The sequence below is a fragment of the Arvicanthis niloticus genome, chromosome 17 (genome assembly GCF_011762505.2).
Source record: "Arvicanthis niloticus isolate mArvNil1 chromosome 17, mArvNil1.pat.X, whole genome shotgun sequence".
Lineage (NCBI taxonomy): Eukaryota > Metazoa > Chordata > Mammalia > Rodentia > Muridae > Arvicanthis > Arvicanthis niloticus.
This window is the reverse complement of record NC_047674.1, coordinates 46,370,892-46,391,613: the sequence shown is the minus strand read 5'-3', so window position 1 is coordinate 46,391,613 and position 20,722 is coordinate 46,370,892. Positions and strand designations below refer to the sequence as shown.

Sequence of the window (20,722 nt, the reverse complement as noted above, 5' to 3'; positions counted from 1 at the left end):
TAACGTATCTATTTATATTACTCGTTTTTCGAACAACTATATTCCCTTTAAATGCACGGTTACTCTGTGGATTCTGTGACCCAGAGGTGTTTATGTAACTAATGTGGGTATCTGCGTGTAAATTCGTGTTTATGATTTTTTTATAATATATATGTGTGCATGTGTGTGTGTGTGCGTGTGTGTGTGTGTGTGTGTGTGTGTGTGTGTCTGTGTGTGTGTGTGAGTGTGCGTGCGCGTTGTATCTAAGTCCTGTGTGCAATAATGTTTTTCTGTCTGCTGAGGCTTACTTCTCCAGCCTATTGTTTGAGACAACAGATATAAGTTGCGATGGGAGAGGAGCGTCGGATTTGGTGTGTATCCCCCATTTCCAATTATAGATGGATCATTACAGACAGCGGAGTCCTGAGAAACCAGACATCTGCTCTTCACATGAATGCACTCACCTCCTAGAGACCAGGCTGCCATCATGCTCTGGAAACTCGTGGAGAATGTCAAGTACGAAGACATCTATGAGGTGAGCGGACACCCCAGATGCTTTTTAGAGCTTTGGAGATGGAAAACTGGAGCTTCTTTGACACCCCAGCTGATATATTTTAAGCTATTTACTCATAGATTTCCGGTCGGGTTTCTGAGGTTTCTGTAAGTTTTCTAAGGCTGGCTCTAGGAGACTCCGCTCTCCAGAAAGGGAACTTTTAAGGTTGGACTGTGACAAGTTTAATTTAGAAGCTATTTTTCTTTTTCTTTTTCTTTTCCTTTTTCTTTCTCTCCGGCTCTCTCTTCACCCCCCGCCCCCGTAGGCTCTGGTGGGTAACGTGGAGCCACAGAATTTAGGCAGTCAGGGAAAAACAATCTCCGATCATTTTGAGTATGGGAGAGAATCGGGTTTTTAAGCCTTACTCCGACTCGGACTTTAATTTTTGTTTTTGATTTTTAAGCTTTTAATAAATTTTTCTGAAATCGGTAACGTACGCAAGTAGAGGATAGATATCTAGGGAGAGCGAGGGGGATAGGACGTCTGGATGAACAAATCCAGTACAGTATGGGGAGAGAGCCCGGTCTGTTATTTTTGTTTTCTCGTGTTTTGTTTCTTTGCGGGTCAGTGGTTTCAAGCAGAGATGGCAGCCGCCAGCGTGTGGGCATTTTTAACGAAGTCTGCCCACACTTCGTGCTCCTGGCTACCGGTCCCCAGGCAAGCGCATCCCTCCTGTGCTTTGCCCTCCGCCTTCTAGGACTCCACCGGTCGCTTCCCGAGTCCGCGTCGAGCGAGGCTGTCCCGCTGCCCTGGCAGCTCGCGGGCGAGGTGAAGCGGCCCGGCTGGGGACAGATGCGGGATCCCACGCCACAGTCCGGGAGCTGGGGAGCTGAGCTCCAGAGGAAAGGAAAGTAAGACTCAAGGGGACGTCGAGAAAGGAAAGACAGACTCCGAAGCTTCGGGAAATCAGAGGATCAGAAAAAAGAAAGCGAAAGGGAGTTAGTGAAGAGGGAGGAGAGGCGAGGTGACAGGGGAAAGTTGGAAAGAGGAAGGCTGAGATGAGACCCGGGCTACCCATACCGGCAGCACCAGGCTGGGACAAACCGGCGGAGGTGGACAGCCCAGACTCGGTACCGGGTCCGGAAAGAAATCTGAATCCTGAGTTGGTGTTGGGACAACTAGCGACAGCTCCGCGGGGGTTCGCCTTGCTCAGCTAAGGGGAGTCTGGAGGCCGGCGCCAGCTCCGTCCCCACCGCTCTTAGTTGGGTCCGCTGAGTGGCCGCGACTCCTTAGGTTTCCTGGCAAGAGGTCCTAGAGCCAGTGCCCAGTGTCCCCCAGATCTGCCATTCCTACGGCCTCATTTAGTTAAAGGTAATGGGAAAGTGAAAAAAAGGGGGAGGGGAGAGGCAGAAGAAAAGACGAAAATGAGAGACAGGAAAGTGGAGGAAGAGAGAGAGAGAGAGAGAGAGAGAGAGAGAGAGAGAGAGAGAGAGAGAGAGAGAGAGAGAGAGAGAGAGAGAGAGAGAAGAGAGAAAAGTATTTTCTTCTTTTGGGGTGACCTCAGGTTTCGCCTTCCTCTTTGTGGTAGTGTACTGAGGAACCGCGCCTCCCTGCCTGGTGGGGTTCAGTTCGGCTGCGTCCTTTTATTCCTAACAGGCGGGATTATGTTCGAGTCCAGGGCGTTTAACTATCCAAAAGAATAAGTCGCCCATCGTAAACGTAGCACTGGCGGAGCTGGGGCCACGGTGGAAATAGCTCTGGGCGTACGCAGACGGATCATACTAATCAGGGTGATGCTAGTTCTTTGCTTATGAAAAAAATATATATATAAATGGCTAAATGGGAAATGAGGGAGGGCGAGAGGGAAAAGGAGTGGGGAAGAGTAAAAGTGGGAAGGGAGAAGAAATGGGGAGGGAGAGAAGAAAAGAGAGGGGGAGAGGGAAAGAAAAGGAGGGAGGGTGAAAGAAAGGCCAGAAGAGGGGGTAGGAGAAGGAGGAGAGGAGAGCAGGCTCCGGGGAGGGAGGAGAGAGTGACTTGCTCCTGGCTGCCTAAATTTTCTGCTGGAAAGCCCCGAGAACCCGCACAGAGCTTGGTGAAAGAAGCCTATTTCAGTCTGAACTACGGTTGAAGTTTAACAGAAATGGCCGTCAGGCCAGTCGAACGGGTTCCTGATACGTCCCAAAAGATTTTTCTGTAGCCCCTGGCTTTGCCTGGAAAGGATACGTTTAGTGTTCTTGAAGACCGATCACATATATTTTTAAATCTAGTTTTTTTTTTTAATTGCAGGCTGTAAGCACTAAAGTGGAAAAGGCTACACTGTGTTAAAAAAAAAGTCCCTATCTCTAGGTCCTACAAAACAAACAAACAAACAAACAAACAAAAAACAACAACTTGATCTTCTGCATTCGGGGAAAAAAGGTGTAGCTCGCAGTAAACACGCATCAACAAACAGGCCCACCCATTTTACTTTTCTCTCCCCTCCAGATGACCAGGCAGTGCCTTTCTAGTTTGCTTTTTTAATCTGCACACCAAGCACCCAGGGCAACCACCTCCTCCCAGTTGAGAAAGTCTTCCTCTATATTCAAGAACACCTACATTCTCTGGGAGGCCCCAGCACTTGCTCCTCCACACTGCCGAATCCAAAGAGCAGAGGCTGCCTTACAAGAGCAAGAGAGCGTCCCCGCTCAGTTAATTGAAGTTCTGCCTCTTTCCTGCTCAACTTTTCCCCCAGTCTGCCTCCGCCAGCCCCCTCGTCTGATTACATCTTGTAATTCTCCACTGAATGAACGTCATTTACAATAGTGGAGGAGCTCTGAGCTCGCTGCTGCTTCACGCTCCATTTGTCCTCCATTCTCCCTTTAAAGTACTCGTGTAATATTAATAGTCATGAATATCAATTATTATGAGGCGGTGTAGGCAAGCGGAGGGAGGAAGGGGCGCCTGAGCAGTCTGAGCCCAGCTTCGGGTGGAAGAGGACTGTTTCTGGAGCCCCAAAGAACCGCAGAAGAAAAGAGGCCAAAAAGACAGTGAGAGACGGATGAGCGTGTCTGCCTATCTGTGACAGGCACCTCCAATCTTCTGGGGGGGGGGATTTTTTTTTTTTGATGGCTTGTCCTGGAAACATCTCAAGCTCAGCTCTTGTGTCCAGCTTGCTTCTCTGCTGGACTCCTTGATTTTTTTTTTTTTTTTTTGAAAATTCATTGTTATTTTGAGCAGTAACCAGGCATTTTTTTTCCAGATGTTAGTCCACACCTATTCATCCATGGTGAGTTCGGATTCCCGTTGTACCAGAAGTGCATGCCTCCTCCTCTCACCGTCTCTGTCTCTGCATCTTTCTGTGGTGTGTGTGTGTGTGTGTGTGTGTGTGTGTGTGTCCATCTCCCCGTCTTCCTTTGAGTGCCTTTGGCTTGGTAATTTAGCACCATAATTGGTTGAGGCTGCAGCTGCTTCTCTGCTTTGTGCGTTCCCTGTCTGAGCTCCCCGGAGTCAGCTGGGAGGGGGTCAGGCTGAACCGGGAAAACTTTTTGTTAGTGAAGTTTGGAAATGTAGGTGGCTGTTTCTATAGAAAGAACCAGGGGGACTTTACCGCGTGCCATTTTTACGAAGGATGGGGGAGAGACTTAAAAGTGTCCTGCTCTTCTCTGTTTCTCTTCTTGGCTTAGCCGGGAGAGGGGCTAAAGTATCGTGTGGGAGTTAGGTTTTCCCCTCCCAACTTCTGCTGCTCAATTTTAACACCCTGAGTAGAATAGTATGAGAGGTGGAAAGCAAGCTTAGAAATAACTCCTGCAAACCACAACTCAATTTAACATGGGCTTAGGGTGTGATTTCAGAGGAGATCTGTTTCAATCAAACACTAAGTTATTTAATTCCTCCTGGGGAGGGAGGGGTAGCTGGAAGCTCAGATCATGCAGATTCCTCCCCGCTCTGGGAATCTCTCCTGCTTGTGTGAGCCCCGGGGCCAGCCAGCTACCTGACAGGGATGGCAGAAGTTGGTTTTTCAACCAGCACGGCACCACAGCTATTAGCAAGTTTCGTTTGGTGTCCTTTGGATCTCTAAGAGAGGTAGGGGCAAGAAACACTTAGAAAAGCAAACATCACTCTTTAAGTCGTACATTTTGAAAATCAAGGCTTTGAGCTATCTCTGTCCACATACACTTTCTTCTCTTTTCCCTTTTGCCTGCTTTGCACTGTCAAAAGATGCTTCTAGGACGGGTAGTGGGTGAGCTTTCTCTTTCTGTTGTTGTTAAGTCTCCTGAAGCTTCCCGTGTGGAACTATTGACATTTTACCATGTGGCCCTGAGTCACCTTGGGGTCTAAGGTGTAGTAGCTTCTTGATGCTTCCCTTATCACGGAAAAGTTGTACAGAAACCGAACTTCTCTCCTCCCTCCTCCTCTCTCTTCTCGTCTTCTCTCTCTCTCTCTCTCTCTCTCTCTCTCTCTCTCTCTCTCTCTCTCTCTCTCTCTCTCTCTCTCTTCTCCTCCTCCTCCTTCTCTTTCTCCCTTCTTCCCCTTCTTTTCTCCCCCTTCGCTCCTCTCTCGCCTCCCAGGACCGGCACGATGGCGTCCCAAGCCATAGCTCGAGACTCTCTCAGCTGGGCTCTGTGTCCCAAGGACCCTACTCGAGCGCCCCGCCGCTGTCCCACACGCCATCATCGGACTTCCAGCCACCCTACTTCCCGCCCCCGTACCAGCCGTTACCCTACCACCAGAGTCAAGACCCGTACTCCCATGTCAACGATCCCTATTCCCTGAACCCTCTGCATCAGCCCCAGCAGCACCCGTGGGGGCAACGACAACGCCAAGAAGTGGGTTCAGAAGCCGGCTCTCTTCTGCCCCAGCCCCGGGCAGCTTTGCCCCAGCTCTCCGGCCTTGACCCTCGAAGGGACTACCACTCTGTCCGCCGGCCTGACGTGCTGCTGCATTCCGCACATCACGGCCTGGACGCCGGCATGGGTGACAGCCTCTCGTTGCACGGCCTTGGCCATCCCGGCATGGAAGACGTGCAGGTAATTCCAAACAAACAAAAATAAACATAACCGATAATAAAAGAAGAACGCCTGCCGGGGGCGAGAGGAGGAAGGGGGAGGGGCGGCCTGGTCTAGGGGGTGGGGGGAGTTGTCATCTTTAGAACCGGACCAACTAGACAGGACAAAAGTGTGTGTTTGAGTGTGTGACTACGTGGTGGCGGTTTCGAGAGATCCGTTTGTGAATGACAGGACGGCTGGAAATTAAATCTCGAAGGAGGGAATACGTTTGTGATAGTTTACAGTCATTGCTATCAAGGCTAATGTTTTCGTCTTGACTTAGCTACTGGACTTGTGCATTTTCTGTTGTTTTGTGTGGAGAAGTTGGCGCCAGGAGTAACCCATAGTAAGCCTGTCCCGCTGGCTTGGTGGGTAGTGCTGGCTGTCTGCAGAACAGAGCTCTAAACAAGAAGACACAAGGGCCAATGAAGGATCTAGGTGTTTTCTCTGGTGTGGAAGGCTAGGAATGATAATACACTCTGCAAGAGAGTGTTTGTTTATTGCCCCTTTGCTCTGAATTTCCAAAAGTTGCAGAGCCCCTTTCCCAAGCAGAATTCTAAGGCCATCATCTGACAAGGGGATCTTTGCTGGGTGCGGGGTGCGTGGGGGGTGGGGGGGATGTGTGTCGACAGAGAAAGCTGAGATTGGGTTCTGGAGTCCATGAGGACGATAGCAGTTTGGACGATAGCCCTCTTTGAGGGCCAATTAATTGATTATAAAGCAATGTCCCCCACCTTCCCCCTCAGCCCTCTCCTCTGACAGTTGTCATCCCTCCCGGAGGTTGCCATCCCTCTTGAAGAGGTATCACGTGTTTATTTTTTAAAACAAAAGGCTCAAAACACAATCCCTACCCACCCAGTATCCCATCTGCCTACACAACGGAGGGCTGTCTTGGATGAGAATACTTGGTTAAACTAAACAAAGAAACATCAAAGAAATGATTCCTAAATACTGTCAGGGTGATTCTGAACAGTTCTGCTTCACCTACCCTCCCCAAATTTAACGAGTCTCCAGAAAAGATAAATATTGTTGTACAGCATTTAATTGACACTTGGACCTCATTACCGTAGTTGAGTTTGTTATGCATCATTGTGGACTTACTTCTGGAGCAAAGGAAAATGAAATGGAAAAGAGAAGGCAGCCAAGCCCTTCCTCTTTCCTGGGAATGAGGACTATATATATAGCATATATATATATAGAATGAGCACTATATATATATAGTATATATTTTCAAGAACAGTCAAAACGTTGTGACAGTGTCAAACACCATCTCCGTATGGCCTGTAATGCCTCATTGTTTTAGAGGAACCTTGTTATTACAAAGCAGGAAATCATCTGATTCACCCATAGTACCAAGAGTGATGCTTTTTGTTGATTTTACTGAGCTGCGTCTGTCTGGAGGTATTGCTCATTTCAGAGTACCATATAAGAAAAGAAATATTGAGCCTTTTTTTTTTTTTTAATGCATTGGGATAATATGCGTCTGGGGGGAAAGTTTTTAAATTAACCTTTCTGAGTATGGTTCAAAGTACTGAATAATGAAGGTGGATCAACAACACATCCCCATTACCTTGGGGATGCTAACATCACCCACTACCATAACACATCCTCATCACTACTGGGGTTGTTAACATCATCCACTACCTCTACCTGCACCTGAAGGCCAAGGGACTCAGACAATTGAACTCTGGAATGCCTCTCCAAAATAAGGAGCAAATCTCTTTGGATTTAGAGTGTTTTCTTTATGTCAGAACTCGAAGGGTTTGTTTGAATGTTTAGCAAAATGCAAAGGAGGGGGGGGGGACAAGGCCAGGAAAGTGTTGTTTGGAGAATATAATAAAGCAACTGAATAGATTTAGAGTATTTAAGTGAACCCAGCATCTAGTCTGAGCTGATGCAGTTTGTTCTGAGACTGTGGGTTTAGAGAAAGCTCCCTACTTCCCTCTTCCTTCAGCTGATAGCCTGGCAATGTGGGGAATCCTGTGGGACCTACTTCAATAGCCCTAAGGGTGAGGAGTACTAGGAATGCAGCCCGTGCCAGCCTCAATGGTAAAACAAGGGTATGAGGCTGGTCTCAGCATGGTCTCTGTGATAGGGCTAGGAAAAGGCTGATATGGCACAAGGAAGGAAGGAGATGAGTTCCTAGGATCCAGAAGTCTAACAGATCAGCTCCCCCAATAAGAGCCCACTGCCAAGTTCTGGATCCAGATGCAGTTATGGAAGCTGTCAGGACTCCACACACCAGGCAACAACAAACCCAAGAGGGGTGTCTGTACCCTTCTAGTCTCTAGAAGTGACAACCAACAGATTGGTTTGGCCTGCACCTCAGAGTCACTTCTTCCATCTCAAGGGTCTGGTAATGTGCATTTAGGACACTGGAAGCCAGGGAAGAGACAGCCAGAGGGTGCTGCTGCCTAGGCCCTATGGGTCCAGGATTGGGGGGATTTCATGTGACCTAGAGGCACACTCATATGAGGCCGCCGCCCTGTGAGAGAAAAGGAGAAGAGCTAATTAACCAAATGCTTCTAATATTTTTTAAATGAAACTATAAAACCCTGTCAATTTCTATTTCAATTTACTCACAGGGGCTATTAAACTAGCTGATCGCTGTCTGGGTTCCGGGTATGCTACATTTCATCCATTGGGGAGGGGGGGGGCAGTGTTAAAAACTCAGGGGGAAATGGTTACAGAAAAAGAAAATGAGGGGACACCTAGTTGTGGATTTGTTTACTCGCTGCCTAGGCGTCCTGTTCTTCACAGCTTGGTTCTCTAACCTCCCATAACCTCTACCACGCACCACCCACAAGTATCAACATACAAAGCTATTAAGTGAACCCTACACACACACACACACACACACACACACACACACACACACACACACACATATACATACACACCACTCAAAACACACCCTTGTGTCTTAAAGCAACCCCTGGTATCACTTTTAACTAAAGAAGTCTAGTAATTATGAGTCTGAGTTGTTTTTTCTGCGCTTCCGCATGCAGTCCTAATTAAATCTTTACGATCCTCCCTGTGACGATTAAGCGCCAGCATGCTGCGTGAATATCCTGTACAAAAACCCAGCAGGCGGCCGTAATTAGATAGAAAATCAGACAAGAGCCTTCTCATTAACTACCACAACTACCCCACGTTGCTGATGAGGCGTGGATACATATTTGCGCACCAACATGGTTGTGAGGTGTGGGGGCTCATGGGTCTAGCCCTGTAACGTGATGGGTTTCACTCCCACGAAACAGGCAAATAGTTCTGTCCCTGGTGGACCCATACCCCTTGCCAAGACACACACACACACACACACACACACACACACACACACAGGAACACACACACACAGAGTTTAGAAAGAGGTGAATTGAGTGTGAGCATGTCTGTGTATGGGAGAGGGTCCCCTGGAAACTTAAGAACAAGTTTCATGAAATATTTTTAAGGTACCTACTCACTATTAAGATGTGTATGGCAGGCAGTCTACAACATAGCAAACAGTTCAAATGGAGAAACACCCCACCCTCTGCCTTCCAAGAACAGAAGAGAGACTAGTAAGAATGAGAAGAAACATAAGCAGAGCATACCCCCTGATGGTTAGAATGTCTCATTTCTCAAGCCACAATTGCTTGTTTATGATAGTCTTTTTTTCCTTGTGATGAACTCACGCCCTGTCTAAGGAAGCATCCTGAGTGGATAGAAAGTGCTGGGGAGACACCTCACTCTCAAAGGCCTTTTGATATTTCTTTATAGAGTGGGTGACAAATTGGTTCAAACCTAAGTTCCAAAAGATCAAGGGAAGCAGTTGTGAGGTTCAAAAAGATAGTGGGTATTTTCCTTGGGAGTGGGGAGGGTGGAAGGGAATCTGCTTTCTTGACACCCCACAATGCACAGCTAGAGGCCTGGGTTCCCATGAAGTCCTGACAGCAAGGAACTAACTCCAACAACTGTTCTCTCAGAAGTACTGCCAAGTCTGAGTTGAAACTTCCCCTCTCTGGGATGAAACTGAAGATGGATATTCCTTGTTATTAGCAAGGTGCTGACTGGGAGGATCCTTTGTGTGTGTGTGTATGTGTGTGTGTGTGTGTGTGTGTGTGTGTGTGTGTGTGTGTGTGTGTACCAGTAGTGGTTCCTGCCTTCCTAACAGGTGTGCTCCTTGCTAGGCAGCAGCACCAGCATGCCAGAGGGGGTGTGTGGAACACTGTACAGGCTCCTCTCCTGCAGGGACTGTCATTCTGCAGCAAGAAGCTCATAGCTCACAGGAACGTGTGGATTACAGTGGGTGTGAGGTCCTGGAGGCTGTTGTATTGCTGTTTGCATTCCATTCCAAATTGCTCAGACTTTAATTAAAATCCCATAATATAAACTATTATGTATTTGTAAAAACGGCTCTGGGGTTGAATGCACTGGGATACAAGGAGGGGAAAAAAAAAAAAAACAAAATTGCTTTAACTAATATTGGTGAGAAATCTTTTAGCTTCTGCCAACTTTACACAATTCATTTGGGCAAATAGTATAAAAGTTTATGTGTCTGTATAATATCTGTGTTTCAGATAATAACAAAGCCAACAATGCACTCCAGATGTTTCTCATAGGTTCTGTTTTCTTTTTCTTCTATCTCCAGAATTTACCATTTCAGTGAATTTCATTTCTATGTTGAGTTGGAGATAATAAGGATAATAATAAAACCTCCCTTTGTGAATTAATATAAATGGAAATAATAGAAACTCCTGTGACATGATTTATGTATGGAATTCTTTAATATCCAGTCAATTTGAATGGCGATGTTTTTATATTCACAGTCAGTTGAAGATGCCAATAACAGCGGCATGAACCTATTGGACCAGTCAGTCATTAAAAAAGGTATGGATTGTTCCTTCCAAAAGTAAGCAAAGATTTCACTGTCTTTATGATAAGCATTCACCTTGGGGAAGTCTTTTATTTTATATGACAAAAAAAAAAATCCTAAAATATTTGTTGTAATCAGACAGTGGTTTCAGATTAGGTAAAGGGCATGCTGGGAAAAAGGAAATAGGACCAAGCAGAATGCAAACTCCGTCAGAAACCAGGACTGAGATCAGAGCAACACTGACAATGGCCATTTTTCTCATAATACATAAGGTGAAGTCATTCTAAATGCATCTTACATGACCAACCCTCATGATGTGGTGAAACAGCTGTGAAGCACTGGTTTATAAACTGTGCTATTATTATTTTGTTCATAACTGGATTTGGCTGTGTTAAAGTCTGTGTCATGGAGATAGCTCCCCCCTCAACCCCACCCCAACCCTTGTTTTTGGTTTGATTTTTTGGGGGGAGTGGTGGTGGTAATTGTGTTACCAGTTCTCTCTGTGTTATGAGTTGTTTTTTTATTATTATTTTTTAATTGTGCCAAATGCTTTGGTAAAGATGTTCATCCTGAGAGACGGACTCCGAATGCATCTAAATCTTCCCGCATATGCACTTGTGATTTACTATGACTGTGGATTCACCCCATACTGTTAAAGGGCATGTGATATTAACAAATGTTTGCAGTCTCTTGTACAGCTGTAAGCAAAATAATTAACTAATTAAACTAATTAAATGTAATTACAATAACTCATTTCAGGCGCATTGCAGCTGCTTAATTTTTTTTTCCTCCTCTTCTCTGACAGTCACTAAGAGAATGTCTGGCGATTAGGGTAGCTGCTTCAAGGCCTGAATGTCAGTCACATGCCACAGATTTAAGAGATTGAATGTGTACACATTTGCAATCTTTAATTATCCTACGGACTGGTATTGGAAAACACAGCTTTAACTACAGCCTTTTCTTATTGGAGCTAAAGGAAAATAGTCCTTATGTTAGAAGTCAACAAAGCCCAGCCTCAGCCGTTTGTGATTCACTCCAGCCTCTTAACAGTAACGAAAAAATAATTAAAGAGAAGAATAGTTCCGAAAGTAATCCATCCAGACTCAAATTGGGGGAGTAGGAGGCAGATTGTGATATAAGAACGCTGAAGGGGTTAAAAGTATGCTCAAGTTTCTCCTTTTAAAAAGTCGTGTATATATATATATATATATATATATATATATATATATATATATATATATATATATAGCTTGAAGAGGTAGACAGTAGAAACAGCAGCTGAATGGTGCCTTTTGATTTTGAAATGTGTTTTTTTTTTTAAAAAAAAATAGATTTTTAAATGTTGCCCAGTATTCTTTAGGTAATACCATCTTTGGCTGGTCCGCTCAGCTCATGGTGTGTGCTTAGGCTGGCCAAAGTGTTGACTACTCACTTTCACTGGTTTCTCTTGAGTCTTCTCCTTTGGGTAATTGCTGGGTGATTGGGGTGGGGTGAGGGAGGAGCTTTTCTGTTTCCTATTGTCATTGTTGTTTAATTTCCCCCTCCCTCTTTGTGGCAAGCTAGAACAGCTTAGCTCAGGGTTTGGTATCCTAGCAACATCAGTTGGCTGGCAGAGGGACATGCCCAGCAGATGACCAATCAGAAATGTTATTAATAGTCAGGCCAATAAAAATATCTGAAACTTAGCTTGCCTAGAAAAATGAGGTTCATGGTTTTCTTAGATGTGGGAAGCAGTTGGTTGCCATTTTTGAATAAGTTTGCCAGAGAAACATGAATATTTATGCATAAGGTAATTTCCAGGGATAAAGAAGAGTGTTGGCTAAAACTGCTTGCTCTGTTTTCTCAAACTGCCACATGTTTTCCTCCAAAGCTTTTTAAAAGCATGCGTGGCTTAAAACACTAAAGTAATCCCCTACTCCATGTTAATAGATTTGGGGCGAGTAGGAAAATATGAATGTTAGGTCAGTCCCATTATTTGATACTTGGAGTCTTTGCTTTATTATGTAAAAAAAAAAAAGATCCTAATATCATATTTTTATCTTTTAAAGGCCATGGGCAAAAAAAATGAACAAATGTTTGATTTATTTTTCTAACTCACCAGGAACCACTTAGAATAAAGTTATGGGTTCATTAGCTCCTTCCCCGCCTCTCTTCTCCCATCTTTACATATTCCTATCCCCATGAGGGATGCTTCTGTGAGATTAATTCTGTAGAGAGGTGAGAAAGTTTCCTGAACTGAATATTCTAAATTTCAGCAACTAGCGGGAGACTTGGTTGCTTAATTTGTTTTCTAATGGGCATTTAGCTAGTTTTTTTTTTTTTTTTTTTTTTTTTTAAGAAAATTATACTTCATTAGGAAAAGGCCAACAACTAGCCCACATTTACACACCTCTCCTATCTTCATGAAAGCCAATTTACCTAGGTATAAAAGCTCTACGTATCTGTCAGGTTGTATCATAGCCACTCCTAAAACTTAACCCGCATCATTTTTCTTCCCTGTTGATATCACCCAATACATTATAGACTCCCTCTCTTGTTATGTTTGCTATGTGGGCTTAGCTGACATTTCTGAAGTAATTTAGTTAAGAGGAAATGAGTTGTTCCCAGTAGAGAGAGCAAACGAGTGAAGTGAAGGTAGCCAGCGTGATAAATGGCTCTTTCATTTGAAGATTCTCCAGAGCTCGTTTACGGCTAATTTTCTGTATTGGCCCCCTTTGAGCTATTAATGCAATCGGCAGGGACCGTGGCCCCTCTCTTCTTAGCTGCCCCATTAGAGTTCCCATTAAGCTGCCTAGTCTCAACTCTATGGCAGGAGTTGGGGAGGGGGGAGTAATGAAAGGTGCTTTTTAAACTCTCCTAATCTAAACTGGCAGAGGGTGGTTAATACGATTTGAAGGGGGCTGGTCAATGAGCAATCAATAAAGTAATAATGAGAAAGATTCGGTACATTAACAGTCTAAAAATCCAACGAGACATTAAAAAATCATTCTTAACTCTCGGTTCCATTAAGATTAGGAATCTGGGTGGAGTGGGGTGGGGGTAGTGCCCAGCTAACATCAATGATCGTTGCCATCTTCCTATTGCTTAACTCAAAAGGCTTACCTCAGCCTGAAGAAAAGGGGTTTGGAACAGAGACCACTATGCAATCTGCTTGACACATTAGACAGCAGAAAATATGTCAGAATTTCTTGGAAAGGTTATTAAGGCCGGAGTCCAAGGTTCAAATGCTGTGACTCTGGGGCATTTTTTTTTTTTTTTTATTGGTCTTAGGGATATCCTGTTTGGTTAGTTTCAGCTCAGCCTCCACTCTCTTCCACATTTCCCCGTTAGTTCTGGCCCCTTCCCCACACAAACACTTTGGTGTGGGTTTTCTTGGAGAGGGGAATAAAAAGAAAATTCCAAATCTCAATTGTAGCCGATTCTTTTGAGATTCTTCCTTCTTGCCTAGAAGAAAGGAATTTCTCACCAAGAGGCTAAGACCTATAAGGTCCTCTCAATAACATGGCAGAGAGAGAGAGAGACAGTGAGTGAGACAGAGAGAGGGGAGGAAGGGAGTGAGTTACAGCAAACACACACACACACACACACACACACACACACACACACACACACACCACATATGCAGAGACAGAGACAGACACAGACACATAGAGAAACATACCAGGAGCAGTCAGAAGCCATAGAATTTCAAAACTCTAAAGGTCAGACATTCCTTTTTACTGTCCCAAGTGTGGGAACCTGCAAGTGCACATGCTGGAGAAGATAAATGACTTTCTCAAGGTCAGATGACACACTAAAAACATGGTGAGACCCTAGTCAAGTTTCAGATTCTCAGATTCTGTCACTAAAGAATGCCAACCCTTTGTATTAGGGTGGGGGGTATATTACATATATCCGTGTGTGTGTGTGTGTGTGTGTGTGTGTGTGTGTGCTCAGGTGTTTGTGTTCAGTGTCCAAATGTAATACACCTGCTGAACATGTAGAATAAAATTTAAACAAAAGGTAGACTTAAAAGAATGCAAACCTGAGGTATAGCATCCTGATCCTTCTTTCAAAGCACTAACTTTCTGGGATACTTAACCCTTTACTGCGTGAGGCAGGTCTGTTTCTCCCCCCTCTTTCCCACACAGGGATTGTTCCCCAAATTTGCTGTTTTACCCTGAAGTTAGCTGTTGTTTAAAAGAGAAATGAAACCCTAGCCCATTGATCTCCATATCAACCTACTAGTGAATAACATTTCCTCTCATTTTCCTTCCTTTTTCTAAAAAAATTCACTCACTGTCAGGATATACTAATCTATGTGGTTTTTTTTTTCTTTTCTGGGATAATTCATGGGAAAAGGAAAGGGGTGAACCTCTCTCTCTCTCTCTCTCTCTCTCTCTCTCTCTCTCTCTCTCTCTCTCTCTCTGTTACACCTAGAAGCTGACTTTACCATCCAACTGAGAACTTAAGAAGGGGAACACTCACTTTTTTAATGTATGCACAGAAAATTGTAAACATGTAAAGAACCAAAGGCTTCATGCTGAGTCTTGCTATGCTCCGTTTCTTCAGCATTTTCCTGCTGTCGCTTTAAACCTATCTCAGTCATCTCTGGGTTTCATGAGCAGGAACAGTGTGCTCATAATTACTAACAAATCAACTGGGCCCTGTTGCTCTCTGAGTTTATTGATAAGCTGGAGGAAAGCAGAAGGGAATAAAATACGGGGTTAATCAGCTGAGCTAAGCAGGTGTGAGGGCAAGAGGAAGGTAAGGTGATTAGCAAGCTATGGACCAGAAGGAAAGCTGAGAAGAGAAATTAGTAGGCTCTGGTCTAGGGGCTCAAAGCTGAGCCAAGGGTAAGGAGCTTGAGTTGATGTTAGAACCTAAAGATACAAGATAGAATGCAAAAAGGTGGTTTTGATACAAAATGGAAATAGAATGTAAAACATTTCCATTTGCCTTGTGAGGTTTGGGGGAGGGGTATAGTGGGAAGGAGTTGCTAAGATGGAAGTGTGCCACATAAGTAGACACAGGCACTTGTATGTGTATATGCAGAGAGATACAGCCCAGGGGAAGGACTAACATACTCTCTCTAAAGCAATCAGCTCCTACCAGCTGAATCAGACAGTCACCAATAGTACAGTTCAAGAACAGGGTATAAAGTCTCTCTGAAAGCCTAGGTTTTCAAGAAACTTAGCATCCGGGAATTAGAAAACCAGAAAAAACTACTGTTTAAGAAATACTGGCTTAATAAGCATAATAGAACTGTCAATTTGCTGGGCTTGTTTTGTTATTAAAATATTCTAAGCAATACTAAAGAAAGTATCAGAGATGAGATCTTTTAAATAATTTATTTCTCCAGCTCTCTTGTTGAAATTGCAAAGGGCTATCTATACTTAGGGTAACTCTTTCCCAAGCTGATGTCATGACAGTGGCTATTAGTATAAATTGTATATAAAGACTTCAATATAAATAAGAAATATAGATATCAAGAATGCTATTAAAATAGAAGACAAAAATACATTGTGGATATTGTGTACAAGAATTAAATGTCTCCATCCCAATCACTCATTTATAAAGAGATTTAAAGTCATTATTATCAACTCCAAATATTATTCATGTCCGGTGAGAACACTGACATTTTGCTACTTTTGTCTCAAATGAGAAGCAGTCCCTAATGAAAATATGAGTATCCAGAAAATCAAAATCCCCTTTGTAACTTGTCTGTACCCGTGGCAGTGCAGAAGATGCATTCTTTTTTTTTTTTTTTAATACAATTCCTCCAATTAGAACAGGTCCTGGACATCAACAATAGGTCCTGAAATTCTATATCTATATCAAGAAGTGGTCAAAGGGAATGCTTTATTGTCTAAATCCTCTCCTTTAAGGAGAGCGGTTTTTGAAATGTTTTGTAAAACACCAAAGTAAATTAGTAAACACCTAACTTTTGGAAATCTCTCAACCACCATGGGAGTGTGAATGCTGAAATCTGTGCTTTAAAGAGTCAGCTGAAAGAGAAATGCTGCATTTTCTTATTTGTCCTGTAGAAAAGAAGTTAGACTCTTTTCTCCTAAAACTCTGGAGGCCATGAGGCAGAGAGTGCATCTTTCCCAGCCAGATTTATAGGGTGAGACTTGGTCGTTATGAGAAACGTAGGAGTGGAAGTTTATTTTTTTCTCTCTCTCCTATACAAGATATATGCTTCAATGTGTTCTCCACGGAAGAAGTTAACTTGTAGAGGAACTCGGGAGAAGTTCAAAGGCAGGGCGGGGGAAGAGGGGACTTTCAAAACGTTGCTCTCCATTTCTCTTTCCCTCTGCCTTCCACCTAGCTCAGCCTCGTCTTGACATGCAGATGACACTGAAACACAATTAAACAGACATACAAACTGGAAGAGGCTGAATGCACCAGGGGCGCAGTGGCAACCAGCTGTCAGCTCTTATTAACTTCTGCATAAAACATACCTTGAGTGTGGGTTGTTATCAATTACTTGCTGAAACGAAACAACTGGGGCAAGGCACGACCGCCACCGCTCATCTGAATTACGGTGATTGGTTGATTGATCCGGGCACCTGTTGTAAATCATAACTGTTCCAAACAATCACCACCAGCCGGTGCCTTAATTTGTAAACAAAATTCATGTCACTGCTTCGCTCTTACTGAAGATGAACATTTGGGTACATTTCTAAATGGATCTTGCTCTTGTTTTATGTGGGGGAAAATAGGGTTTATTATAAGGCAGTTCTTATCCCTCCCTCCTCCGCCAACCCCCAAGCACACCTCATCTTTAGTGATTTTTTTTTTTTTTACTTTAGACAAGTTCCAGTCAGAGAGCAGGAATTTCCATAAAGATCATTGGCATTAGTCGTTTTTCTCAGAGAACGATGATGTTGATCCTCACCTTCAAGTACCTAATGAGGTAGTGTTATCCTGGGGAGGACCATCGAGGAAACTGAGATCAGGATGTCTTAGAGGTGTCCAAGGTCACAGAAGAAGCAGGTGACCAAATAGGTTTTGTCTAGGTTCACAGCATGATCCAATATTCAAGGTCTAACTGGGCTATGGCAAGCGTCTCTCACATGTCCTCTGGTCTGGGTAAGTTTCCAGAGGAATGCTGACATTTGGGTCGGTTCACAGCACTGGGAACGCAATACAGCTGGGAACCACTGGGGCCGCCTCGCCCTACTCTTTCCACTTGGTGGCTGCCCCGGGTTGGCTTTCCCAGATGACTCGTCCAGTCCTATCAACCATCGGTTAATGTTAATGAAGCTCGGTCACCTTTATGGAAACTGTTTTTCTTTTTTTCCTTTCTCCATCTTTCTCTAGTTCCTGTCCCTCCCAAATCTGTGACTTCTCTAATGATGAATAAAGATGGCTTCTTGGGAGGAATGTCAGTCAACACCGGCGAGGTATTTTGCTCAGTCCCAGGCCGTTTATCTCTACTCAGTTCAACTTCAAAGTACAAAGTTACTGTGGGCGAAGTTCAGAGAAGGCTCTCGCCCCCTGAATGCCTCAATGCGTCTCTCCTGGGCGGCGTCCTCAGAAGGTAAAACAAAATAAAACAAACACCACACACACACACACACACACACACACACACACACACACACACACACACACACGATTCTATTAGTGGAGGAGAATGGTGGAGATTGAGGGAGAATGTTTGACTCGGTTGCCTAGCAACCCGGCGTCTAAGTGCATCCCCCAGTATCAAGCAGCAGGAAGGTTGAGGTTGGGGGTCTAGCGTTCTAGTGCTACCTTTGGTCTGCAACCAACGCTCTACCAGTGCCAGATCACACTGCGCATGTGCAACTCTCCTTGAGAACTCGGAACTGGCAACCTTTCACTTTCTCGCCAGTGCAAGACTCTCAACTGCAAGAACTCTCTGCGGCTTTAGCCTGAGTTCAACCCAGAACCTATTCACCCCACCAAGCACTCTCCTTTGAAACAGAAAAGGCAGTTTCCAGCATGCTGTCCATATCCTCTCCACTCTACTAGTTTTAAAAGACTAGTTTTGAAAAGATCTTTTTCTAGATCTGACCTTCTTTCAATAGTATCACATCTCACAACATTAATAGTACTTTATAACTGTTAGTAGTCATTTCCTGGGGCTATGTAGTTGCTCACCAAAATTGCAACCCGTGAGCAGACTCCTGGTGAAAATAGAGGAAGAAATGGCCTCCCTCCCCTCCCTTTGCAACAGTCCTTGCCAACATCTTGGATCCTTGGCACTGTCCTTGATAAGGGGCTTTGCATGAGATACAACTTTCTTAAGTTAAAACCCATTTTATGTTTGCCATCCCTTTCTTTCCTAAAAGTTGCTGGCTAAATAATACAGCAACGGGGTTCACACATGATAACTAGTTTCCTTTTATTTTTGCCCAGTCCTTAGAGGATATGGAGAGCCTACAGGGACCCTAAGTGTTGGCGTGACCCAGGGATGTTCTTAATTTGAATTCTCTTCTACTGTCCTTCTTTGGTTTAGTTTTCAAGTGAGTCTCTTGAGCTTCATAGTCAGGCTGTTTTTTTAATTATAATTATGATTATTATTAATTTTAAGACATCTGTATAGCCCTGGCAGTTCTGAAATTCACTTTGTAGACCAGGCTGGCCTGCAACTCAGAGATCTGCCAGTCTCCACTTTCCAAGTGCCAGGATTTAAAGGTGTGCATTACCCCCCACCTTGGTATCCAGAGTGGGGATGTTTTAATTCAGTTGTTGAACATGAGTGTACAAAATGTACTGAGATAGTGAATACAAAGTGCTTCTCATATTAACAAGCTCAAAAGTCTTGGAATTGTCGTTACCATGACGACAAACATCATTTGAGTACAAAAGTCAGTCTTCTCTCCCCTTCTAAAACTTTAAAGTTTTTGGTTCCATTCTTCCTTTAGAAGCCTGGTGGTTTCTGGGATCTTGCCTTCTTTCCCCTTCAAAAAGTTTACCTGGATTCTGTCTACTCACATGCTCCATGGCAGGGAATGAACCTGTGCTCGTCCATGGTCCATGAGATAAGCAATATTTACCTTTTCTGAATCCACTGCCCTACATTCTAATTATTCCCATCTGGTATAATTTCCCCCTCAGAATATAAAAAAAAAAAAAATCAAGACTTGCTTTTTAATGCTCTGTATTGCAGAAATTAAGCAAACCTCAGCAAACTATCAGCAAATAACTGAAAGGAAGGGGGTGTGGGGGGAGTGTTAACCTCAAGTTAAAGCCTCTTCAGGCTCCACTGGGCTCTAGATTGCTAAGTCTAAACTTTGTTTCAGGAACACTCTGAGGTTAATCAGAATGTTAATTCTTGCCATTGCAGAGCCAAATCGAAAAATGGGGGGAGATCCTTGAGAGAAAGGCTAGAAAAAATCGGTTTGAATTTACCCGCGGGCAGGCGCAAAGCAGCAAATGTCACGTTACTCACCTCCCTGGTAGAAGGTAAGCAAGGATTGTGGCTATTTCACCAAGTGTTGGAGCTTAAGTGTCCACTGGAGGCTGACATTTTACACATTTCATGATTAACTGGAAATCATTGTGATTGCTGTGTCCTTATGAGTAAGATGACAAGGGGCTGCAGGAGAGAAGTTTATAGGTCTTTTTACTTAGAGGGGATCAGCAGTTATAGGGAAGCAAACATACATATACATATACATATACATATACATATACATATACATATACATATACATATACATATACATCTCCTATCCTCTGAACAGGGCTCAGGCCCAGTCTCTAAGTCAGAGCAGGGGTCACTTCCCTTGTCACAGTAACTTAAAGCATTCTCTGCTTGAACTCCTGCAAACTGCAATCAAAGCTCTCTGCCCTCCACTAACTTCATCTGTAAGTGTTACTAGCACACAGCAGGGGACTGTTGAGGATACAGGCACTTGCTTTCAAGCCTGACCACCTGATCTCCATCTTCAAGTCCCACAAGGTGAGAGAAAGAGAGAGAGAGAGAGAGAGAGAGAGAGAGAGAGAGAGAGAGAGAGAGTCCAGGTTTAGTCCCCCTCCACCTCGATATACTCAACCCCCTATAAACATAATAAAACTTGAAAAGTGTAAAAACATATAGTGTTCATGGGTCTTAATGGTCATTTTAAAGCTGGTGACCACCCTACCTACTTGGACTTGATGAGTTATTGACACCTTTGTAAGTCCAGCGATGCTTAAGAGAAAACTGTGCAGGAGTTATGAAAAACACATGGAAAGTTGAAACTTCAAGGCAAATTCATTACTTGTGAATTAAATTTCCATAATGTCACTGAGAAACTTCTGATTTGTCTGTCAGTTTGGGTTTTGAGATGAAATCTATGGCCTGTGATAATTAATAACTGTGTCGTCTAGAGGAAGAACCTCGACAGTTGAATGTGTAGAGGAGACAGACAAGAA

At 43.9% G+C, this 20,722-nt stretch overlaps 1 protein-coding gene across 5 annotated transcripts in view; it reads left to right on the top strand.

The window, feature by feature from the left end:
• The first annotated feature begins 226 nt into the window (after window positions 1-226).
• The window catches only part of Tfap2b (transcription factor AP-2 beta), a 29,566-nt gene continuing 9,070 nt past the window's right edge, over window positions 227-20,722 (top strand). For 2 of the 5 annotated variants that reach the window (XM_034521463.2, XM_034521461.2), the window contains exons 1-5: window positions 228-514; window positions 5,020-5,478; window positions 10,305-10,365; window positions 17,657-17,876; window positions 19,650-19,768. In XM_034521463.2, the coding sequence (XP_034377354.1) occupies window positions 434-514; window positions 5,020-5,478; window positions 10,305-10,365; window positions 17,657-17,876; window positions 19,650-19,768 (940 nt within the window). In that variant the 5' untranslated portion in view covers window positions 228-433. Of the gene's footprint in view, window positions 515-3,710; window positions 3,738-3,760; window positions 4,535-5,019; window positions 5,479-10,304; window positions 10,366-17,656; window positions 17,877-19,649; window positions 19,769-20,722 lie in introns of those variants that run through there. The other 3 variants (XM_076915225.1, XM_076915224.1, XM_034521458.2) reach the window with 2 other exon arrangements.